The following is a 25,178-nucleotide window of genomic DNA, read 5'->3' as shown; positions in this document are numbered from 1 at the left end:
ATAATGTTTAGCTCTGACGCAACATGAGGCATACCTAAGGTGTACTATTATGTGAAAGCAATAGAGTCTACAGACTCACCTGTGCTGTGATGCTGTCAGTGTTGATTTCTGTGTTGAGGCAGAGGATTGACTGCCAAGGTGCTTGTGCTCTCTATGTTATCCAGTTATTTTATCCAGCTTCTTATTTAGATTTAAGTTTAATTTTAATTAAATTATGTTTGAATATATATGTGTCTATGTGTAGGGATATGAACATGTGTGCATGTTTGCATGTGCCCCAAGAGGCCAGAGGTATGAGATCCCTCCTGAGTTGGAGTTACAGATAGCTGTGAGTTGCCTGGTGTGGGTGCTAGGAATCAAACAGGTCTTTTGGGAGAACAGTGCATGTCCTTAAACATTGAGCCATCACTTCAGTCCTCAATTTTTGTTTTGTTTTGTTTTGTTTTGCTTTGCTTTGTTTTGTTTTGTTTTCCCCTCTGTAGTCCCACAGCTGGCCTTGGACTCAGTATGTTGCCCAGGCTGGCTTTTAGCTCACTGAGATCATCCAGCGTCAGATGCCCACGTACTGGGACTGTTGGCATGAGCTACCATACTCGGCTAGAATCCAGCTTTAAAATGATATTACTGCTGCAGTTTTGTTTGTGAATAAATAGCATTTGCCTAGGAAAGTGTTGTTGATGGTTTGAAGACTCCGGGGAGTGCATTGGCATCGGAAACACATTCCAGAGCATTCCCCTCATCTCACTAACTCATCGGGCTGTTGTTGGCAGAACGTTCTTATGCACACCATTGCTCACCAGAGATGACGTCTGGGGGGCAAGAGTGCATGAGGCTTCCTTATGTCTTGGTGAGGTATGACAGTATTTGTACATGGAAAGAGGGGGAAAAAGGATGTTAACCCAAAGCTATGCTTATGGAGGGCTGCAGTGAGAAATGGCTCCTTTTAAAAGCCCTGCGCTGTTTACCGATTGCTAAGTGCTGGGCTCTGCCAGGTGCTTAGCTCATTTAGTTGTCACAACATCCCTTCAAGGGAATTGATTTTATCCTCATTTTATAGATGAGCCAACAGTGACTCAAAGATGTTAAAAAATCTTCCCAAGGTCACACGAGTCAGAAGCAGCAGTAGAGTGCGTTTCTGTGACCTGGGAGCCCTTGTCTTGGAAGAATGTCATTTTAAAGTGAACTTTTGCTTGGGAGGCCTGGCAGGGCAGAAACAGTCAGAGGAGCAGATACTTCGCTTGGGTTTTTTTCTGCTGAAATGGGCGTCATCGTCCTCTTCCTCTTCTCCTCTTCCTCTTCTTCCTCCTCCTCCTTTTTTTCCTCCTCCTTCATCATTATCTCTGTGCAGCTGGTTTTTGTCTTTCTTTTCCTTTGGGTGGATCTTGCAGTCAGCCAAGGCTTTTGATGGAGAATGGGGCAGGAGGGAGCCAGTATCTCTTAGAGGAGTGTCTTGCATATGGGAGTCTCTCATTTCAGATGATTGCAGTTCCCAGCAATGTGAGCTGACGGCTTCCAAGGGCTGGGCCACCACAGACGCAGCCCTGGTGTTAGATTACTTTTGAGCACTATGTTTCTAAGTCATATTTGGTGGGTTTTATATTTTGGAGTGTTTATTCCACTTTTCAATTCTTCCACATCCAGGTTTTATTTTTCCTCCTTGAATTTGTTTATCATAAAAGGGAAAATATGCACAAGGAAAATATTAATGTAGTTTGAATTCTTTCCTATAAAAATCTCTCTCTCCCTCTCTCTGTATATGTGATGCATGCATGTTTGAGAGCAAGTGTACATATATTATGCATATGTACAAGTGTGCTTGTATGAGTGTGTGTATTTGTGAGTGTTCGTGACTATGGGCGTTTGTGCACCATGGTGTGTGTATGTGAAAGCCGGAGGCAACCTAAGTGTTGGTCCTTGCTTTGCCTCTTTACCTTGTTGTTGTTGTTGTTGGCTTTTGTTTTTTGTTTTCCACGGTTTGTGACAGACTGCCTGGCCTGGGAGCTTCCTGGGCTGCTTCTGTTTCCATGTCCTCTCTCAGTCATGGGGTGCCGGCACTGTAGATGGGTGCTGCTGCATCTGGGTGTACATGAACTCTGGGGACCTGGCCTCAGGCCCTCAAGCTTCTATGGCAAACATTTTTACTCCTTGAACCATTTCCCACTTCTAATGTGGTTGAAGTCCCTACATTAAATCCTGTTCTAAATATTGAAACTCATTTCATTTAATCCTTATACTAGCCCATTTTTATAGGTGGAAGAACTGAGGCAGGCAGGCAGAATAAACATTTGTTTATTAATTTATCTATTCACTTAAATGCTGGTTGAGTGTCTACTTGTTCTTGACAAAGTGCTTAAATCTGAGCAATTGATGAAGACTTAGGTCCTTGTCCACAGAAGTGGATTAAACTTGTATAATGACCATGAAGAAGAAACATGTGAAAGTAAGATGGAAGCAGACTGTGAAGAGGTCACACTGTGGCAGATACGGCTTGGTGCTGGTTGAGATGAGGCCCCTTGAGGTCTCACTGCTGAAGCTGAGGTGGAAAGGATGAGCCGGAGACAGCAGAACTGCAACAGGAAGAGCTCTGAGGGTGGAGGACCAGAAAGGCCCGTGAGGCTGGGCCATTGTGAACAGGGCAGATGATGACCCCAGATGTGTCACACGCCAGATCATATAGCGCTTTGGGACATATTTGAACCTAAGTATAATGGGAAAACCAAACACCACCACCACCACCAAAACAATGAAGGGTGTAGGTAGGAGAGTGGTCTGAGCAGATCTTTCTAACTGAAGACAATTAAGGCCTTTCCTTGACAGAAGTATCTACCCAGTGTTCCTCTTACATTCAGACAAATATGCATGAGATGTTTTCTGTCCTGACGGGGGTAAGGTGGGTGACCTGTGGGGTCAGTACAGTGTTGCTCAGATGAGGAGAGCAGAGGGTGTATGGAAGCAGCATAAGAGTCATCAGTCCAGCCAGAGAAAACTTGAAGGAAGTGAAGCTAGACAGAGAACTGACTGGCCATCTGGCCATCTGGCTGGAAAGATGGTGTTGTGTCGAATTTTATTCATTTGGGTCTTTTTTGATATTTGTATGACCTTATGAAGGCATATTTGCTTTTCCTTCATGCTTTTTAAAAGCACTTCTTTATAAATAGGACAAGTATTCTTTCAAGTATTGTTAAGAATTTTAGTTTTATGTACAATGTGAGCATTCTAAGCAACTGCCATAAATATTTTATTGTAGCTGAGTAATAGAATAAGGTTTCTCTTTATAGGAAGCATCTGGCACGATAGACTTTTGTTTGAGTAAATGTTTTACGTGCTGTTTTCTTAAAAAATTTAAGAGGAGCTTTAATGAACCTTCCAATTGTTTCTTATGCTATTCTTGTTAGCCACAAAATTGAAGCCTTAAGTATTATTAACAAGAGGGCAAGGGTAAAAAACTTAAAAACTATATAGAATACACCTTTCATTTATCCAGTCCTAAAACTGTGTTTGTTATAAAGAATAGTGTATGTGGGGTATGGAAATTGTTCAGTGGGCAATAGCATTTGCTGACAGTCCTGAGAACCAGAGTTTGCACCTATATAACTAGGTGTCTTACACGTGCCTGTTACTCAGGCTTCAAGGTGAGCAGAAATAGGAACATCATTGAGGCTTGCTGGCTTTTGTTCTGAGTCCAGGTCTAGGGAGAGACCCTGTGTCAAAGGAATAAGCAGAGAGTAGTAGAAATATATGGACTTCTCTTTTGGTTTCCATGTGCATGCATGCACAGGGACATGTGCATGCATACACACATAATACTCTTATACAGACACTGTTATTCACATAAATAGATCTTTTAAGAAAGAATAGTATATGACATGAGTTATTTTTAAATTGCTGAACAAGAAGCCTGATGACTATGTACATGTAAAGCTACAGTCCAAGTGTAGCTGTTCCTCTTCCTATTTTAACTATATTTCAGTTGCCTTATGTTAATTGTTTTGGTTTTTTTTTTTTTTATATAGCTATTTTTTTCAGTGTAGCCCTGGCTGGCCTGCAATTCACCGTATAGACTAGGCCTACCTTATTCAACTTCATTCAAACATAATTTATATAAAAATAAGTTTGACCAGCTTTAAGCGTTGGATGAATTTTGACTTGTATGCTCCTGAAACTAGTACTGACAACTAAGATATACATGATTATAGACTTTTTTAAAGTTTGTGTATGTTTCTAAGTGTACAGTTCTAAGCTTTAGTAACAGTCACCACAATTAGTGTGTATAACAGTTCCATAGTAAAAAAAAAAAAAAAAAATCCCCTGTGTTGTCTCTTTGGTCAAGCACTCTTTCTGCCACAGACCTCTGACAACCAATGTTCTGTTTTCTCCATTCCTATAATTTTGCTTTTCCTGGAATATTACATACATAGAAGCACGTATTAATGTAATGTTTGGAAAGGCTTCTTTCTGGTGTCCTTGAAAGCCACCCATGGTCTGCATAGCAAAGCTGCTGATGCTGTTTCAGGTTATTGGTGTAACTGTTTGTCCATTAGGGCTTTGAAAGACGATTGATGTCTTCCCAGCTTTTGATGCTTAAAAATAAAAGCTCTAGTAACTCCTTATAGCCAGGTTTTGTTGTGAGCATAGGTTTTGATTTCTTCAGAATGAATAGATGTGAAAGCAGTCATTAGTAAATGTAGGTTTTGGTCAGAAACTGCCAAACTGTTAATTGGTATGGCTGTTCTATTTTGTATCCCACAAATAGTGACAATTCTGCTTGCTTCTCATTTCCGTCTGCATTTGCCAGTTGTCAATTAAAAAATAGTTTTAGCCCTTGTAATAGACGTGCTTCGCATTATAGTTTTATTTTGTATTTCCCTAAAAGCTAAGGATGTTGAAATGGTTTTTTGTGCCTATTAACCATCTGCATATCTTTTGCTATGAACTTTCTGCTCAGATCGTATGCCTTTTTTTCCTCCAAGAAAAATTGGGTTTTTGGTTGTTTTCTTGCAATTACATTGGGAGAACTCTTATGTATTCTGGATACAATTCCTATGTAGATACGTGGTATGCAAATATTCTCTCCCAGAGTACAGCTTGTCTTTTCATTCTCTTTGCATTGCTTTTCAGAGCAAGGATTAAATTTTCATGAAGACCAATTTATTGATTTTTTTCTTTTATGGATTATGCCCTCAGTGTTGTATCTAAAGAATTGTTTCCCTTGTTCTTGAGCCCAGCAATTTTCTTTTATGTCTTTTTCTAAAAAAAGAAAAAAAATCACCTTATTTTATGTGTTAGAGTTACATTTGTGGGCTAACTTAAATCAACTTCTGTTTAATTTAGGTCAAGGTGAGTTTTTTTCCATGAAAGGATATTCAGTTCTTATACACTTGGTTGACAGGAACATTACCCTTTCTCCTTTTCACACATTCATTCATCTGTCATCATCCACCCACCTGTCTGTCTGTCTGTATCTATCTATCTGTCTAGTCTGTCTATCTATCTATCTCTCACCCGTCTGTCTGTCTGTCTGTCTGTTGTATGTATGTATGTATGTATGTATGTATGTATGTATCTATCTATCTATCTATCTATCTATCTATCTATCTAGTCTGTCTATCTGCTTGTCTGTTGTATGTGCATGGGCAGTGTATACCACAGTGCATGTGTGGAGGTCAGAGGACACTGTGACAGTTTTTCCTTTTGTTGTCTGGGTTCTAGGGATCACACTTAGCTTGGCAGCCTTGGTGGCAGACACACTTAGCTGCTGAGTCATCTCAGCAGCTTGCTTTACTCTTTGTTTGCTGACACATGAGAGAACTCAGGCGGCCATGTTTAGAAGGGCTTATTTAAGTGTTCTCTGGCTTCTCATTGAATTCTTCTCTTTCAAGATGGCTTCAATTCATCTGGCTCTTCACAATTTCAAGGAAACTTTATAATCAACTTGCTTGGGTTTACTAAATCTCAGGCAGTATTTTCATTGGATTTGTGTTAAATCTTTAAGTAAATTTCAAGAGAATTGATACTTTGTTAAACAGAGTCTTGTAATCCAGGAATTTGTTAAGAATCTTCACTTAAGTTGATTACCCCTGCCCCAAATGGCAGTTGGGTTTGGTTAGATTTTTTTTTTTTTTCTGAATATGCTGATATGATGATCTTTGTATTGATTCTTCGGTTTCTTGTTGTGACAGCTTATGTGGACTGACAGAGAAACAGTGACTCACCCTGCATTGATGAGGTCATTCTAGTGATGTAGCAATATGCACATTCAGTGTTTTAGCTTCAGCCAAAGGTTATGTGTTTATGCTCATGAGGAATTTAGTCTGTGGTTTTCTTGTAATGTTGGTTGTTCCCATAAAGTCATGTGGGAACGATCTGCAACTTGCCATTCCTGGAAGTTGATAAGAACTTGTTTTGTTAGTATTGCTTTTCATTTTAATTATTTTAATTATTTAATAATTCATCTAATATTTCATATTTTTGTGTTTGTATAATTCAAAGTATCTTCTGGTTTTTTGTTTTTTTGGTTTTGTTTTTTTTTGTTTTTTTTTTTTGAGACAGGGTTTCTCTGTGTAGCCCTGACTGCCCTGGAACTCACTCTGTAGACCAGGCTGGCCTCGAACTCAGAAATCCGCCTGCCTCTGCCTCCAAGGGGCTGGGATTACAGGCATGCGCCACCACACCCGGATCAGAGTATCTTCTAATTTCCCCAGAGGCTTCCTCTTTGATCCTTGCATGGACTGCTTAGAAGTATGTTGCTTAGTATCTAAGCATTCAGGAATTTTTCACTGTTCTTTTTAGTTCCTGACTTTTGGTATATTTGCACTATGTCAGAAGGTGTAGTTTGGCTTTGGTGTTTTAAGTGTGTTAATGTTTGTTTTGTTACCTAGAATATATTGGCAAAATCCCTGCTCATTTAAGTATATATGTAGCATCTCTTGAATGTAGGTTTGACCTTTCTGGTTGATAGTATTGTTTAAAGTTCTGCATTCTTCCTGACTTTTGCTCTAGTTTTTTTCTTCTGGATTAATGAGATAGGAACATCGATATCTCCAGCTGTAACTGATTTGTGCATTTCTTCTTCCATTCATTAATGAATCTGACACTGCAGTGCTAACCTTGTACACAGTGGGATTATTGCTTTTTATCACCAATAGCATCCCTCTTGTTCTTGACTGAGTCTTTGCTTTGAGATTATCACAGCTTTCTTGTATTTAGGGTTCACATAATGTATTTTTTCTTCTCTTGTAAAAGCTTTTTAACCTTTATTTTTATTTTATATGTGTGAGTGTTCTGCTTGTTTACATATCTGTACATCATGTGAATGCTGTGTTTGTGGAAGCCAGAAGAGGGAATTGAATCTCCTGGAACTGAAACTACGGGTGGTTTGGAGCCAGCATGTGGGTGCTGGGGATTCAGCTTGCTCATCAAGAAGACCAACCAGTGCTCTTAATCTGTGGATGTCTCTGCAGTCCCTCTCATGTACATTTAACTTACTCTCTCCTTAGTGTGTGCTATATGTTTCTTGTCTGTAGCACATAACTAGTTTTTTTAAAAAATTTCATTTACTTTGTGTCTGTGTGTATGTGTGTAAGTGTGTGTGCTACAGGCATGGGTGTGGAGTTCTGAAGAAAACTGTGGCAGTTGTTTTTCTTCTGCTATGTGGGTCCTAGGGTTGGACTCAGGTTGTCTGACTTGTTAGCCATCTCACCAGTTTCATAACTGTCTTTAAAATGTGTTCAAATAATCTCTGTATTTTAGCTAGTGTGTTTATTCTGTTTACATTTATTTTCTTTTACATAAAAGTTTTTTTTACATAAAAGTTTTTTTAAATATTTTTTAAACTTTCTTTTACAGTATTTGACTACTTTGCATACTTCATTTAAATATATTTGATTATATTTTAAATAGATCTTTGTATAGTTATCTTCAACTTTGACATTTTAGTGGTTGCTTTTGGCATGACTTCTTTCTTCCTCTTTTCCCTCCTCCTTCTCTCTTTCCACTTTCCTTCTCTCTCTCTCCTGCCATTGCCCTTCATGTCTCTTCCCTCCTTCCCTTTCCATGTCATCCTTAGGAAAATGTGAAAAATGGTTTAATTTCCTTTCTCCCAAGTGTATTATAGTATTGGACACTTTTCTCCAGACGATGTTGTGATTTTGCTTCAACTGACTCTTTAAGATAAATATATACTTTTTAAATATATATTTTTTAAAATATATATTTATTTTAAAGAGTTTGTGGGCTTTTCAGCTCAGTTGTTTCGGGAATATACAATTTACATTTCTTTTTCTTCCACTTCCAGGGTTCCACACTTCCTTTGGTATCATTTCCTTTCAATCTGAAGAACTTCCTCTGTGGTTTCCTTTAGAGCAGGTCTGTTGCTGATTAATGTACTGATTTTCATGCATTTGAGAAAGCCTTGTTTTTCCTTCATTCCCCAGTTTTGTTACTGGATGTAGAGTCTTGCATGACAGCTTCCTTCAGCCTTGTAATGTGTAACCTGCCTCTGGCCTCTTTGGCTAGGATGGATCTGCTGCCGTTTGAATTATTGCCTCAGAGCTCCACTTCCACCTCCATATGTAATATGTCAGATTTCTCAGGCTTTCAAGCATTTTTTTTTCCTCTAGTGTTCACCGTTGTCTGGGTGTGAGGTTCTAAGCCATTTTCCAGATAGAATGAATGCTTTAAATTATTTCTTTGGGTATTTTTTTTTCTGAAACATACTCTTTTCCTTATTTATCTTTTAATATTTCAGAAACATTGATGAACACTGGAGTTTTGGATGTTGTCTCAGAGGTTATATTAATGATTTTCAATTTTTCATTTGCTGTTCTTTCCTGTTGGATTTCTGTTGATTTGAATTTAGGTTTGTCTGTTTTGATTCTATTTGGCTGTTGTATTTTTTTGGCTATTGGAGTTTCCAATTTTACATCTTTTGTTTGGTTCTTTTTTTAAAACATTATTTCTATGCTGATTATTTTTCTGACTCATTCATGTCAAGGCACATGGTGTTACATGTTTTGGTGGGAGTGGTTTGAGAGAGTGTCACCATGTTGTCCAGGCTGCCGGTTGTCCTTACAATCCTCTTTCCTTCACCTCCTGAGTGATGGGACTGCAAGTATGCCTTACCATGTCTCGCCTAGGTCCCATAGTCAGATTGTCTTCTCACAGAAGCCTATGAGATTGATTTTTATCATTCCTGTGTTAGAGATAAAGAAACATAGGCTCAGAGTCTAAATGGAATGATGTACCCTCTGACCATTTCTTACTTTACTATTTTACTGTCTCTCTTCCTTTGTGTAAGCAATAGCCTACCATATATAATGTTGTGTATCATAGCATTTCTATTTAATGGTATATCTTACAGATATTTTCATATGCGTACACCAACTGTTCTTTCTTTGTTATGTCTTTGTAATACTCCATTGAGTGAGCATACCATGATTTACTTAACCATAGACTGTTGACTTTTAAATTAAATTTAAAGTAGCCATGTACAATTTGACTCTTAAGAACTTTTTAAAGGGTTTTTAAAGATACATAAAATGTGTGCTGCACAGTTTTCAATACTTTAGTGAATTATCCAAAAAAAAAAAAAAAAAAGCCATAGCCGTTATCAATGAATGATAAGAAACAGTGTTTTTAGCCCTGAAAAGAACCCTTCATTGGTGTTCTCAGATGCCCACTTTCCTTCCCCACCTGATAAATTCATTCTACACTCATCATTTCAAGTCCTTTCTACCTGTCCTTCTGTCTTCCTGACTACAGTTCTGGAGCGAGGAATTCCCCATCCCCCAACAAGGCAAAGATTCAAAGCATGAAGCAAAGAAGTGGTATGTGAGGTTGGCCAGAGGACTTTGAAAATATTTAGCTGTTTGAGCATAGTAGTAGCGTTTGTTTTGATGTAGGAAGTTACTTAGTGTGTTGGTTAATGTCTCCTTTGAGCTAGGCTTGTCTTTTTGTTAGCCTGCTCAGAATGCTGGATCAAGGAATCAGAATGTCAGCTATTTTCCATAGTCAGTGAGGCCTATCAGGCAGATTAGGTTGTTTGAGTCCCAGCAAGATAGGAGCCCAGGTATGGTCCTATTTGGTGTAATCTTTGATCTTGTAATATGTACACAGTGAAGCTTAAAAGCTGAGGCTTAGGTTATTTAGATCAATGCTCATTTACATAATAGAGTCTTAGGGACTGTTAGCATTCTCACTGGCCTGCTCTTTAGGCCCTAGTCATCACCTGCCCAGTTGTGACTGATGTTAGGTGCTGCACATAAAGGGCCATCAGCCACCCTAGATCTCTCTGCCCTCTCTCGTGTGTCCCTTTCTCTGTCTCCGTGTCTGTCTGCATGTCTGCTTCTATTTCTCCCTCATATCCCCACTCCTAGATTGCCTCTCACTCTCCCTTCTCCAATTAAAGCTCTTCCTCTAGATCTGTTTTGTGGCATAATTTCTTAGGGGTATACCTTGGCACAAGCCCACCAAAGATACCCCACTACTCACTCAAATTTTATCCTATGAAATGAGTAGCATCTCATCCCACTCCCTTATTTTGACAAATTTTAATGTTACAGAAAAGTTGTGCAATTATAGATCATTGTAGATTCACCAGTTAATGTCCTACAGTTGTTGTGTCTTCGGTTTCCTCCCCCAGCAGTCTTACTTAGCTGCAGATACCACCATGTAGCACCCTATGTGCTTTGGTATGATTCTCCCTGTTAGGATATTCTCCTAGACAATCCTAGCAAAGTTTTTTTTTTCTCTCATTTTTCCCTAGTTATCATCACTATATGATTTTATATATATATATATATATATATATATATATACTTAAATGTTTGAGAATCCTCCATTGTGCTTACCAGTCTTGTTTATGTAACCTCAGTTTGTTTAGAAGACTTCCCCTACCATTTGTACTAGATTGTCGTTAGGGCTTTTGAAGAATTCCGGTTTACTGGTTTGCATAGTCCATCAACGTAGATTCTTTTGATTGACTCCTTGATGGAATTTGGGTTAATGACTGTAAACAGGAGTCCGTCAGATGAATTGTTTGCTTGCAGTAGTTTATTTCAGGAGGCCCATAACATGGCTTTGATCTGTCAGTGGTGATAATAGTTATATTTATGATTAAGTTGGTATTGACTCTTATTGTCCTATATGTATTAATGATTTCTCTTGAAGAGATCTTTTCTCCTTTCCCTCTTCATTTCTCTCTCGTCCTCTTTCCCGTCCATCTAATCCTATCCTATCCCGCCCCCATCCTCCTCATCCTCATTCCTTTCTCCTCCCTTTCCCCATCCCCAGTCCCTTCTCCCAGTGATATGGAGTCATGCATCCTTTGTATTCGTTTCCTCCTGTCGGCATTCATTTTGATGCTCAGATTGCCCTGCATGTGGGTTCTGGGAACCACCTGCCCTGGTGGATTGGCATCACTGCAGCCAAGGTAAGATCTTTTGACATTTGGCCCAGCTGCTGTACTCCAGGTGAATGTCCTGCACTTGCTTTGCAGCAAATCACTGAGCTGAAGAAGGAGAACTTCAATCTAAAGCTCCGGATCTACTTCCTGGAGGAGAGGATGCAGCAGGAGTTTGCCGGCCCCACTGAGCACATCCATAAGACGGTGAACACCCACTTTCTGGCTTCTGTCTTGGCTCAGTGCCCCCCCCCCCCAGACATTTGACTGGTATTTGTTCTCAGAGTTAGCATGAACAGCTGGAGCTGTTGTCTTTTAATTTGGATTGATTATGGGAAACAGCATGATGCTAGGGCAACCCTCAGTAAGCAGGTGTATGATTTAAAGGCAGTCTTTTAATCTTTTTGACACCTGATTTCTGACTCACAGTCTTGGCCTCAGTTGTCTTTTATAATTAGGCAGTGGTACAGTAGAATAGCTTTGGAATTGAAAGCTGGTGTTATAACCAGTGGGGTAACTTTTCGCCACTCATGGTGGCTCTGGGCTTGTTTCCACAGTGAAGTGCTGTTTAGATGAAATCAGGGTGACAGGTACTAATGGGGTGAAGGGTGGGGGTTGGGGGGTGGGGGGTGAGGAGGATGACTCCTCCAGCAAGCAATCACTGTTGGACAGTCGCCATCAGTGGCTTGTATACTCTGGCCTCCCAGAGTTAGGCTGGGCAGTTCGACTCTTACAGCCCTGTGTGCTTGCTTAGAACTGTCAGGAAAAGTCTCTTCCTTAACCTAGAGGTCTGTGTCTGTAACCAGACTTTCTTTCAGAGAGTTGTAAGAATTTGGCTTTCTACAGATGCCATGAGTCTAAATAGTATGCAGGTGCCTATTTCTTAACTTTTGCTAGTAGATTAGCCCCTGGCTTGGGAATCTTTTCTCCTCTGATGTTTGTACTGGTGGAAACTTTTGAAGGAAGAAAGGAGCTCTCCTGGAGTTTTAGTGGTGGGGGATGGGGGTTGCTATATAGATTTTCATGAAAAGGGATCATACTGTTCTTCTGGGCCCTTTTCAGCTGACAGGAGCTGATAAATCTCCCTTGTCACTGAAGGCAGTTTCTTCCTACACTCTCAGGGCAGAAAGATAAAGAGGATAGCCTTTCAAGGGGAACCAGTAGTTAAAACTGCATGCACTGTAGACAGGCATCTCACAACTTCAGGTGGCAGAATGTCAGACTGCACTGGTCATTTGACTTTGACTCCCAAGACAGTCCCAGGCAGGAAAGATTACCCTGGTCTTCTAGTGAGGAACCGGGAGCTTGGGGAATGTCAGCAACTTGCCTGGTCATGGTGCTGCACAATGAGTTTGAGCCTGATCTGTCTTCCTCGGTGTATTACTTCCTCTCCTCCTCTTCACTGACTAGATGGCCTAGTTTAATTATCTTCTTCATCAAGTTGTGGAAAAACCCTAAAATATACTCCTGAGAAGATGATCCCTGGGTCCCTGGATCTAACCAGTGTTATTAATGGCCTGTACAGAGGAGTTTTATATAAAATTTTACCTGAATCTCTGTGTGTAACCCCGTTTTGTATAAGTCCCAGCAGGTTCTGTTCTGCATTTTGCAGCTTTCATTTAATGATTTCGTGGATGTCTTTTCCAAAAGAAGAGTAGTTTAAGAGCTGTTTGAGTCTTTCTTTTATAGCTTTATATTAGTCCATTTTGAGCATTGAAGACATTCTGACTCTTGCTTTGAAAATGGCTGTTTTTATACAGACACGTTTAGAGCTTGAGACATTGCATGGGGAGCTTACACATACTAACTAGCCATCCTTAACGCTTGGTTCATGCACAGGCCCCACTCCTGGAACACACTCTGCCAGCTCCCACTTCCACTCTGCTCTGTGGGAGCTGGTGGAGGAACCCAAGGCTTGAAGGGGTTTCTCACAGAGGCACACTTGACCGCATTGTGCACTGGCCCTCAGCGTCTTCACTGTTACCCAAAGGAACACTTCTTCTAGAGAACACTTCTGCTTTAGAGATAGACTTCTTGAGCCCCTGTGTGACAGTGACACAAACAGCTCAGGCTTCTAGTGCTTATGTGGTTTCCCTGTCCCCATGTCATGGAATCCCCTTGGTCCTGTGTGACAGTGGGATCTTACAGTCACAGTGCTGCTGTCTCATCCCTGTGCCATGCCAGCTAAGGACAGGCACAGGGTCATACTGCCAGTTGCTTTCTTCTCACGATGGCAGAGCCTGTGTATGTCTGTCATATTGATGTCGGTGTCCTTAGACCTGGGGTCTGTTAACAGCACTCAAGTGCCCGAGGTAAATAAATGAGTGTCCATTGACTTGCTGTTATTTCTCCTGGGAAGGGGCCATGCTCCCCAGATCCTGCATTCATGGCCTTTCTGTGTTGGCTGCACCACTGACTGGAGTGCCCTGGGGAAAAGCATGGACGGGGAGAGATGAAGGAATGAGGCCTGGTCATTGGATTGTGAATTTTATGAAACTGTTATTACTTTTAAAACACAAGTGTGGTAGAGGAAATTATTAAAAGTTAAGAGAGAGAATTCAGAGAAATCGTAGGTTAATAGCAGTCCTTTGCAGGCTGTTCCAAAGTCTCCACCACATGAATTCTTTGTGCTTTCTGACTGGACTGTATTCGTGGCGAAGTGAGAGGCCCATCATTACTTTGCTGCCTCCCACTGGCCACCACCTGCCAAAGATTGTCTTTTTCTCATGAGTGACTGACTTGTGAGCCCAAGGCCATGTGCAACTTCCTTTGTTCAAGAACCTTAAGGAAAAAGAATGGTTGCTGCCATGATATCCCTTAGAGACAACTCCCCACAGAAGCTGGGGCTTTCTGTGAATGTACTGAAATCAAGCAGAAGTGAGACAGGCGTGCTGCAGCCTCCCATTTATCCATTCACAAGTTTTATTTTAGTTTAGTTTTAAATCTGTAGCACGTTTCCACTGCAACAACACATGCGTGATTGTAAACAACTACAAGTAATTGCCTTCGAATGGGAAAAGCAAACTGTAAATTTGCCTGGCGGAGGGCAAACAATTTTTAAATCAGCCTCACTTGTATGACATTTATGTCTAGATATTTGAATGCTCTGCCTGTTAGACACTTGGAACATTTACATAATTGTTCCAAGTCTCTAGGAATCCAGGGCTTTCTTTTGAGACCACCAGTACTTAATAATTGCCTTTTTTCCTGCACCTCAGGGCTAAGAGGGGTTTTGTTTCTAGGATCTGCTATTCTAAGTGTGGCATAGTCAGTCCAGGCGGGAAGTAGGTCGCCTACCATCAAAGCTTGCTACTCCTATACCTTACAATGTGTCTCTTCTTACCTTTTGGCCTCTGGAAGAACATTGAACTTAAGGTAGAAGTGGAAAGTCTGAAGCGTGAGCTCCAGGAGAAAGACCAGTTGCTCGTCAAAGCCTCGTGAGTACCTGTTACCCCTGTTAACCCAAGAGCTTGCCCATCGGATCCTCCATGTGGGTATTGGGCTGGGCAGTGAAACACAGGAAGCCACCTTTCTAAGCAACTTGAACTCTGACTGGCTTCTGAGAACCCCAAGGAGTTGTAGTTTTTATTTAATTGCTTGTTTTTCAACTGTTTTAAAAGCATAATGTAGTTCTAAGAAAATGAACCGCACTTAAGGGCACTGCATGATGGATTTTTATGAAGCAAGCACATACGTGCAGCTCCTGTCTGAACCAGAGGAAACGTCAGGAAGCTTCCAGAAATCCCCCTTCCCTTCATGCTCTCGGAGCATCCCCCCTTCCCCCTCCCTCCCAGATACCCACTGTTCTCAACACCTATTTTTGAACTTCATATAAATAGAATTATACAGTAAGTCCTCTATTGTATTTGTGAGAGTCATGTCACCTGTATCGTTAAGTGTATTGCTGTTAAGGGAGTTCATTTGTTTTCACTGATGAAACTCTGTAGGAGTAGAAGGGGTTCTGGTGGGCGGAGACAGGGAGGCAGAGGGAGGGCTTCAGCCAGCAGTTTGTTTCAAGCCTGCTGTGTATATTAGGGACTCTTGTAGTGTTTTATCTAAAGGGGAATCTGATACATAAATTGATTAATTAGTTCATTAATTCACAGATTTGTTCAGAAACTTTCTCCCTGTACCGATGTCCTCAAGGGTCTTCCCCAGTTTCTTTTCTATTAGCTTCAGAGTGTCTGGCTTTATGTGGAGGTCCTTGATCCATTTGGATTTGAGCTTAGTACAAGGAGACAAGGATGGATCAATTCGCATTCTTCTGCATGCTGACCTCCAGTTGAACCAGCACCATTTGTTGAAAAGGCTATCTTTTTTCCATTGGATGATTTATTGAATGACAATCTGTAGACCTGTTGGTTCCTTCTATATCTCTTGGTTTATCACAGTTATGAGCACCATACACTGAAGATCTGCAGATATACTCATGTGCCTAAACCTTCCATAGCTGGCCATAGGCTACTCTAAGTTGCATTGTGAGCAAGTGAAGTGTTGTGGAGGTATGGTATGGCATGTGTGGCAAGTGGGGATGCCAAAGTGTGCTTAGTTTTGCCCCAGAAGAGTGGAATGTGTTTCCAGGTGGTCCACAAGGGCTGCTTGGACGTCTGTATATAAGTGTTTCCCTTGTCATGGCGTGGAGCTGCTGTTGTACGTGGAGGGGCTGGAACATGCTTGCGTCACTCTCCAGGCTGGGCTGTAAAAGGGTCTGGTGGTTGGAAGTTGGCTGTTGTGGCTTGAGGGGCAGACCAGAGACTCCCAGGCCTAAGCTTCTCTGAATGCTGCTGAGTGAGTGAATAAATGAATAGATATGCCCAGACCAGAAGGTCTTCACTGCCATTTTCTTTCCTTTTGGAAGTGGCTCATTGAGGACGGAAGCGAATCTGCTGTATGTAGCCTGACATCAGTACGCAAGCTTGGCTTTCTTCATACTCATCACCTCCCTGCTGGAGGACTTGGGTAGCACTTGGTTTTTTGGCAAAACACACACACATGGTAATCCCACCTTACAAGAGCTCATGTACATTTCTCAGTATTGTCTCTTAGGACTGGGTGTTTTGGGTGCTTGCATGCCTGTTTGTGTATTCCTATGTCAAGGTTTGTATTCAAGGCCCTTTGTGGTCTGACCAGTTTTGTTAACTTCTTCAGAGAATACTTATCAAATGGGTGTGGTGTGTTGTACCATATGAGGCTCCTGGTGATATAATGGTGATTCAAACAGATATAGGAGAATTTGTTCTTTTGGGAATGATGATGATAATGAGATATTTACACTAGCAACTGTATGACTACAGGTTGGGAGAAGATCTGGAAAGAGAAAAAGGCACCATAAGAGTTTATAGCCATGGCAGTAGATATATAGACATAGCGAATCAGAGTGGAGGGATGCCTATAGAAGTGACATTTAATGTAAAGCCTGTGGCGTCAGTACAGTTAGGCAGGTGAGTGAGTGGAGATGTGTCAAGGAAGAGGGTGTGGCAAGTCTGAGGAAGTAGAAAGAGAGTAGAGCACTAGAGATTCTGCTCTGTGTTCTAAGGTCACATACGTGACCGACACAGTACTAAGTTTGCCTTTTGGAAATGCAGCTCTGGTTGTTGAGTGGGAAAGGGATTGTGAGGATGCAGGGAGTTTGGAAGCCAGGTGGGAGCTGTATGCTGACATGGATGGTAGACTAAAGGTAAAGACCCTTAAGAAGCACAGCCCACAGGCTTTGGAGGTGAGTGAGAAGGGAGATTTCAGGGTATTCCTTCTGTTCTGTTGCTGTGATAAAATACCTTGCCAAGAGTGACTTGGAGAGAGAAGGGGGTGTTTATTGAGGAGGCAAAAGGCTAGAAGTGTTTGGCTGTGCTTATCCCACGCCACTGGTGGGCAGACGCTGGGCTTCAGGGAGGTACCAAGACACCGCTCTTGCTGTGGGAGAACAAAGTTTGAGATGTGGGAAAGCTAAAGTTGGGGTTCCCAGACTCCCAGGCACCCAGCTATCCCGACCAGCGGAGTTGGGAATGAATGATGGGGCTGGCCAGGACAGGAGGCTCCCAAGCTCTTGGACATCTAGGTGTTGTTGAGTCTTGAGGAGTTGGGAGTGGGAGTTGGGTGGGGAGGGGGAGGCTACAAACTGAGGATGGTGTCTAGCCTGGGGCTAGGGGAGGTGGGGGAGCTCCAGCTCAGCTCAGTGGTGATTGCTATTATCTTGGCAGTAGTTGTCAATGGAAGCACAGACAGGCTTTCTACAGAAGAATTAAGCTGTAGCTTGGTAATTAAAGGACTTTTCTGTGGCACACTACAGCGGATCTTGATGAAAGAGACAGTCCATGGTTCTAAACTGCTTATTGACTGTTCATCATGGCAAATGGATGCATACCAACTTCACAGGGTGGACCTGAGATTAAATACCTTTTTGTAGGGAGAAATGTCTGGGAAGGAACGCTTATTGGCTAAACCTTCAGGGTCTCTAGTTACTTCATTAGCATGGCAACTCTGTTCTGAGCTTATATGACCATTCACATTTCCTTCTGTGGGAAGTATGGCATGTGCTCCAGGCCAGGAATCTGGAGCCTATGTCTCAGGTGTGCCCCGAGTCTCCAGGGTCTCAGACCTGCTCCACCGTACTGTTTCCTGGCATGGTTTTATCATCCCACGAGATAGAATCCATCATGGCGGGGAAGCTATGGAAGGAGTAGGAAGCTGGCAGATCACATTTTTACCCACAGCCAGGGATCAGAAAGAAGAAACAAGAAGTAATGCCAGTCTGCAAAACCTCAAAGCCCTTCCCATTCCTCCATCAGGGATCTATAACTTTCTCAAACAGTGTCACCAGGGCAGAACCAAGTGTTTAAGTACATGAACCTGGGTGGGGGGGCAATTCTTACTCAAATCACCCCACAAGGAGGTGCTCTCGGCTTGAGGTCATGAGCCCTGTGGATGGATGTTCATATTGACTCGCCCATTCCAGCTTCCTTTCTACCACCTCTGTCCCCAGCCCATCCTACAGGGTCTGCAGATGTTCTTGTTTTGCTTCTTTAGCTTCTTCTGAACAGATGGCTTCCCTTCTTAGCCCTCCCTGCACAGTTCCAAAGGGCTCAGACTGGGATCCTTCTCTTCCTTTTAGCCTGCACTGGCCCCTTCCATTGACCTCTCTGGCATATAGTGTCCATCCTATTATGGTAGCTCTTTTCTGTGTCTAAAACACTTTCACACCCACACATACTTCACACACTTCATTATTAGGTAGGTCGAAGGAATGCCCTGCTTATACAGAGGAGGGGGTCAGGCTTGGCGAAGAGAAGGGCTGTGATCTTGGACAGAATGGTCAGAAAGATCAACTCCCAAAATTCTCATTGGGTACTAGGTTTCACAGTTCCTTTTTCTTTTCTTTTTTAAATTGTTCATGTGTTGACATAAGAGTGTGCACAATATCTCTAAGTGGCTTTTGGTGTCTACCTGTTACCTGTGCCGGGGCTTTCCCTTCTGCATCTAACTACCCAGAACACCCAGCACTGCATCTGTGGCACACTGATGTCACCTTATTAATGTAAATTCTGTCAGATCTTTTCCTGAGTTGGGTTTTTGTTCAGAAAGGCATAGGACATGGTTTCTGCAGCAGGAAAAGGACAATGCTAACTCAAATGGAAATAATCTAGAGAAAATGGTGAAGGTTAAGAATGATGATGAGGAGAGTATTTATGGAAGGTTCTCTCACATTGAGTGGAAAGCTGGTGTAGACCTCTGAGGCCTGATAGTCTACCTGATGTGTACTTGTAGCCCAGATTTAAAAAAAAGAAAAGGGGTAGAGGAAGAGAATTGACATTGGTCCAATTCTGGCTTTATCCTAATCCTGTACGTACAGTGATTGACAAGTGGATAAGGCTGTCAGTCTTCTCATCTGAGTGTCGAGAAATCGGAAACCCAGAGAACTGTAACAGGTTGGTTCTAGAGCAGCTCCTGAACCCACCCTGCCTTACAAACATGTCTCTGTGCTAGTTTTCCATTGTTCTGTGTATCAGTTACAATAAGGGGACATTAAAACCAAAGCCAGTCATATTGTTGGGAGTAAATTTTATCTCTGTAGCTTTAAAACACAAACAAAAAATAATAATTCCATTAGCAGAGGAAAATTGCACCATACTGCTGAGTATAAATTTTATTGCTACAGTAACTGTAAAATACAAAGATGATAAATGAAAAGTTGGAACATTTATTATTGTGAATATATTTTATTGGTATAACTAAAACACAAACAAACTGAATAATGCTAGTAGTTGTTAAAAATTATACAGCCTCTTGACAGCATATGCGATTCAGGCTGTGAAATGGCAAGATTACATCTGAACTGATGTGAGGGAGACTAGAGTGCAGCAGAGGGAAAGGCCATACAGGGGACTGAAAAGCCCCAGGATAGAAGAAATCCAGGACCAGAAACATCTGTATAGGGGCTCAGTGCTTAAGTGTTTGTTGTGCAGGCACAGGGACCCAAGTTTGGATTCTCAGCACCTGTGTCAAATTGAGAGAAGGTGTTTTTAACCCTAATGCTGCTGGTGGGCTGGCAGGGGAGATGGTGTTTGCTGTTTAAGGAGCTGCAGATTCAGTAAAAAGCCCTGTGTCAAACTGAATGAATGACTGAGTGAGGAGGAGGAGAGCAGTAGAAAGCGGTGTCGCCCTTTGTCCTCTATACACTTATTTGTGTGAGCATCCACACGCAGAGAAAGATAAAATTCTCCAGCTACAGCTAGCAAAAGACAGGAGGCCAGTCCAGGACTCCTTTTACCATCTAATGCCCCTTACAGAGTGATAGAATGACTGTGAGCCCTGTGAATTGGAGACAGCACTGACCCCAGAAATGAGCTGAGGGACTGGGGGCTGAGGATACTGAAGGCAGCAATCAGGAGACGAGCATGCTGGCCTCCATTCTGAGCTCCGATCCAGCAGAGGGGTAGCAGGAGGCCTCTCAGCAGCACAGCAGGGCCTGTGCTGCCCTGGCCTGCAGGGGAGACCTCACAGCAGGATGTGGGGGGCACTCAGCAGAGTGCTGAGCCAGGGCTGCAGAGGACCCCGTGTGGTAGCCCATTAGTTCCAAGAGGTAATCATCTCATTTTTCACATGAGGAGACTGAGGTATAACAGCTAATTTACTGAGGCTAGGTAATTTACCCAGAGCCACACTGCGGATGGAATAGAGTGAGAATTTAGAAGCAGATCTGTCCTCCTTTTAGTTATTCACATTGTATTCCATTAATGTGATATTGTGATGGCCTTCTGAAGCCTTGCTGAAAGCAAAACTAGGTATAAATAAGGCCTTTATTTGCAGGTGATTTCTGTGGGAGACTGGGATAGCCAGCACAGCCCTCTGGGGGGTCCTGTTCTGGATGAATGCTTCACGTGGCCCAGTGTGAGCAGCTGGTTGCAGGGCTTTGCATTAGAGAATTTGATATACTCCTTAATTCAGGCTAGGGAGGTTAGGGGCGGGGTCTTGTTTGGTTTTCTGTTGCTGTTTTTCTGAGAAGCCAATGGCTTTAGGTGGAGCCATTTCCTCAGTGTGAGTGGAGGTCACAGCAGTGCAGCCACCATTGCTTTGCTTTCTGCATCACTGGTCTTGGTCCTGGGTTTAGTGTCATGCCCACCCTGATTGTCTCAGAGAGAACATTCTAAGCGGCCACAGCAGAGTACGCTGGGTGTTGACTATCCAGTAACACAAGGTACAGGAATCTTGTATCTACTCCCCTCTTCACACCCTAAGCAGTAGCCTGTGTTGGATCTGTCTTGCTATACTTAAAATGCAAGCCTAACCACAAATATCCTTTTGTTGCACACTGTTCCTCTTTCCTCCACCAGTGCTAGAAGAGTACTGGTGGGGAATTGGCAGTTGCTATCGAGAGTGTGAGAGTGTGCTTAGACTCAGTGATTCCCTTTCTGTGTCTCCGTGAACCGTTAAACCACAGCACTGACATTGAGGGAGTGGTTGCTTTGTACCAGGCACTCTTCTCACATCTTTGTTGGTATTATCAATCAAATGTGTTATATCTGAAACAATGTAGGTATTTAAAATATAGAATATTGACTTAATAAAGTATGTGCCATACGGAGAATTAATATGCAAGCTTTAAGATGATACAGATTTATATTTACTGACCCTGAAGGGTAAGTTTTCAGGGTAGTAAGTAATGAAATTAGCTCACTAATACGTACTAAATGGGTCTGTTTTGGGTACACAGCAACCAAGTCTGTGTGTTACAGTGTTGATTATTATCCTCTGGAATATGGACGATTCCTCCCATCCATGTTTCTGAATTATAAATATGATGTTTTTGCTTTGCTTTGCTTTTTTTGTAAGAAACTTAACTCTGTAAATGGGAGCAATGACTAGCAATACCCCTTGTCTTTTTCGGCTGGTGGAACCGCCATCGGGCAGGTACCCCTGGTCTTTTATGCCTGGTGGAACCGCCATCGGGCAGGTACCCGACTGAAGCATGCTCTCTCTGCAGCAAAGCGGTGGAGAGCCTAGCAGAACGGGGTGGATCTGAAGTCCAGCGGGTGAAAGAAGACGCAAGGAAGAAGGTGCAGCAGGTGGAAGACCTCCTAACGCAAAGGATACATCTTCTAGAAGAAGTAAGTCTGGAGATGCCGCGGGCTCTCCCTTAGAGAAGGTCAGGCTGTGGGAGGGTGTGATGGCGCTGTTTTCTCCTGAGGATCACATTTCAGCAGAAATGCAGCCACCCTCGTCATTTCTGAGTGTCTTTTGGAGTCTAGCCTCTTTGTAGGCACTTTACACATGTGTATTATAACCCTTACATTGTTCTCTTCCTTCCTGTGAGGACAGTGAGGTATAGAAAGAAGTACTGGCTAGCCTAGGTGGTTGCTGAGGCCACTGAAAGAAAGAACATCTAGTGCTAAACAAGTCTGGATTCAGTCAGATTGCCTGGGGCTTACCAGTTGCCTGCCCACCCAGCTCTTTCCTGTCTCTAGCCGTGGTCTACTGTCTTTCCAGAACTCACTGGATATCACTTCTTTAGTAGGTCTTGTGCTGTTCATTCTGTCAGGCAGTTGCGGTGACCATAGTTGGGAGTCAGGTGCTTTCTGGCTGAGCATCTGCCTCTGGATAGAACAATAGACAGGATTCCTCTATTTAAGCCAGTATTACATACCACAGTTTAAATAGCTCTTATCTAAAATGCCTAAGAGGGTAAGTGTTGTAGATTTGAGCTTATTATATTATTGAACATATGTAGATAACTAATGTGCTATCCTGGGGATGGCATCCATGACTAGACAAGGAATTTACTTATATTTTACATATGCATTTATATATACTACATAGTCAGAATTTTATGCAGTAATTTAATATGCCTGTGTTTTGACCTATGTGAGATCAGGTGTGAGATTTTCTACTTGTTACATTTTGATGATAATAGAAAGTTTAATATTTTGAGCCTTTCAGAAAGAATGTGATGACCAAGATATATTAATAAGTTACTATTATTTTTTTGAGACAGCATCTGCTAGTTAGTAAGGGTGTCTCAAATTTGGAATCCTCTTGCTTAAGCTTCCCAAACATTATATCTACAAGTATATCACTGTTTCAGGGTTTCTATTGCCGTGACCATGGCAACTCTTGCTTCTTTTTTTGTTTTTGAGGCACGGCTTCTATGATCCCCTGGCTGTCCTGGAACTCTTTCTGTAGACCAGACTGGCCTTGAACTCAGAGATCTACTTGCCTCTGCCTTCCAAGTGCTGCGATTAAAGGTGTGCACCACCACCACCCAAATGCCCACAGCAGCTCTTATACAAAAACAGAACAAACAAAAAAATTTCATTGGGGCTGGCTTACATTTCAAATGTTTAATCCGTTACTGTCACGGCAGGAAGCATGGTGGCATGCAGGCAGACATGGTGCTGGGGTCGTAGCTGAATTCTATAACTGACTCTGCAGGCAGCAGGAGGAGAGAGAGAGACATTGGGTCTGGCTTGAGCATTTGAAACCTCAAAGCCCACCCCCAGTGACACACTTCCCCCTCCAAGGCTATACCTACTCCAACAAGCAAGATTTGCTAATGGTGTCAATCCCTGGTGACCAAGTATTCAAATTTGTGAGCATATGGGAGTTGGATGGGGATGGGGATATTCTTATTCAAACCACCAAAACCACCATACCATTAATCAAGACAGTTATGAAAGTTGTCATCTTTTGATCCAGACTCCTTGTTTGTTCCATTGTCCCCTACTGTAGTTCCCAGTGTTTCTGTTCTGTTTGCTGCCTTTATCCCATTGGATGAAACACTTGCCTGTGTGGACTGAACACAGCTATGATAGCTTGCAGCGCTGGCTGCAGTAAGGAGCACAAGCTAAGCTCTGAGAGTTCACCACAGGAGAGGCACCCTGCTGAGCCCATGTGTGCATTCTTAGTTATCCTTCCAAGAAAGCTCACAGTTAACCACTGCCGTTTACCCTTTTCTTTCTCTTTCTCTCTTTTTAAACATACTGAAACAGAGGGCACCAAGTCACACAGGTGCAGTTAGGTGATCTGGGTTCATTTTAGGCTGCAGTATTCTAATGTCTCATTCCATAGCACTTGAGGGTTATGTGAAGATCAAGTATGACATGATTGTTTGCTTCTGCCTGGCATTTAGTAGGCAAATAACAGCATTGTTGTTGCTCTCTAAGAAATATGACGGACCAGGTGGGCCTCCAAGGCAGACAGAGTTAGTGTAAGGACTGAAAGGGGAAGAGAAGGTGGCCATTTTAGCTTCTGGGACTGCAGGATTGGCAGGCTCACAGCAGCCCTTTAATGGAATGGCGGGTCTCCTGTTTTCTAGAATAAGAACCTTGGGCGCAGAGATGAAATGACAGAAACACACAGCAAGGAAGTGGGAGAGATGACCTTTGGTCCCACTTCTGTTTAACTTTTATGTTTGCAATGTAATCTGAGCCAGTGGTCTGTGTGGTTGGAGACACGGGCCTACTCCGGGTCACCTCTTGAGCACCAGGGCCTTTCCCTGGGCCTGCATGATTTAGAAGATAATTTCCCTGGGGGCATCTCCGAGCTCTCAGGAAGAGCATGGAGTTTTTCACCACCTAAACCACATTGGAGATACGGAAATGTAGTTTAGAATTGTATAGTCATTATCTTAAAAAGAAACGGCAGGGGACAGTGGGCTGTGGGGTGAGTTTGCATGGAGATTAGGGTGGCTGGAATGTACACACATTTAGTATTGAGAAGCACACTTCTCCTTGTTCTCATTGAAGCTGTAAATAGTGATCTGATTTTTCAGAACGCAAAGTACAGTTCTTGTAGAGTTGAGTTGTTTCTATTGGAAGTGCCCATTACTCTTCTGATACAAGAGGGAAAAATGGCTGGCAAATGTATTTATTACTGATTCTTTCCATGTATAGTACATCCAGGGAGGGGAAATGTGCTGGAGAAAAAGTCATAAATATTTATATTTTAATCCAATTTCCTTTCAAAATGTTCCCAATTGTATTGAAAAATTGCATCAAATGCATTTAATTTGACTGTAGGATGTGAGAGCCGCCCAAGCAGAACTGGAGAAGGCCTTTGCGGGGACAGAAGCAGAGAAGGCTCGTCGGCTCAGCTTAGAAAACAAACTCTCAGCGATGAAGAAGATGCAGGAAGGGGACCTGGAGATGACGCTGGCTCTGGAAGAGAAGGACAGGTCTGGCTCGGATCCCTGCGGAAGCTCTAACATCTCATTATGTGGAGTGAGAGAGAATCTCCCCCCTCCCCTCCCGTCCCTCCTGTCATTGATCTGCACTAGATTGGAATACTTACT

At 42.4% G+C, this 25,178-nt stretch overlaps 1 protein-coding gene across 3 annotated transcripts in view; it reads left to right on the top strand.

Moving 5' to 3' along the window:
- The window catches only part of Cdk5rap2 (CDK5 regulatory subunit associated protein 2), a 173,905-nt gene that overhangs the window by 17,907 nt on the left and 130,820 nt on the right, over positions 1-25,178 (top strand). For all 3 annotated transcript variants that reach the window (XM_052176652.1, XM_052176649.1, XM_052176650.1), the window contains exons 4-7: positions 11,495-11,605; positions 14,759-14,835; positions 21,876-21,999; positions 24,907-25,061. In XM_052176652.1, coding sequence (XP_052032612.1) covers positions 11,495-11,605; positions 14,759-14,835; positions 21,876-21,999; positions 24,907-25,061 — 467 coding nt within the window. The remainder of the gene's footprint in view (positions 1-11,494; positions 11,606-14,758; positions 14,836-21,875; positions 22,000-24,906; positions 25,062-25,178) is intronic.

The sequence above is a fragment of the Apodemus sylvaticus genome, chromosome 3 (genome assembly GCF_947179515.1).
Source record: "Apodemus sylvaticus chromosome 3, mApoSyl1.1, whole genome shotgun sequence".
Classification (NCBI taxonomy): Eukaryota; Metazoa; Chordata; class Mammalia; order Rodentia; family Muridae; genus Apodemus; species Apodemus sylvaticus.
The sequence above is the reverse complement of the archived record's forward strand: the minus strand, read 5'-3'. Positions and strand labels throughout refer to the sequence as shown.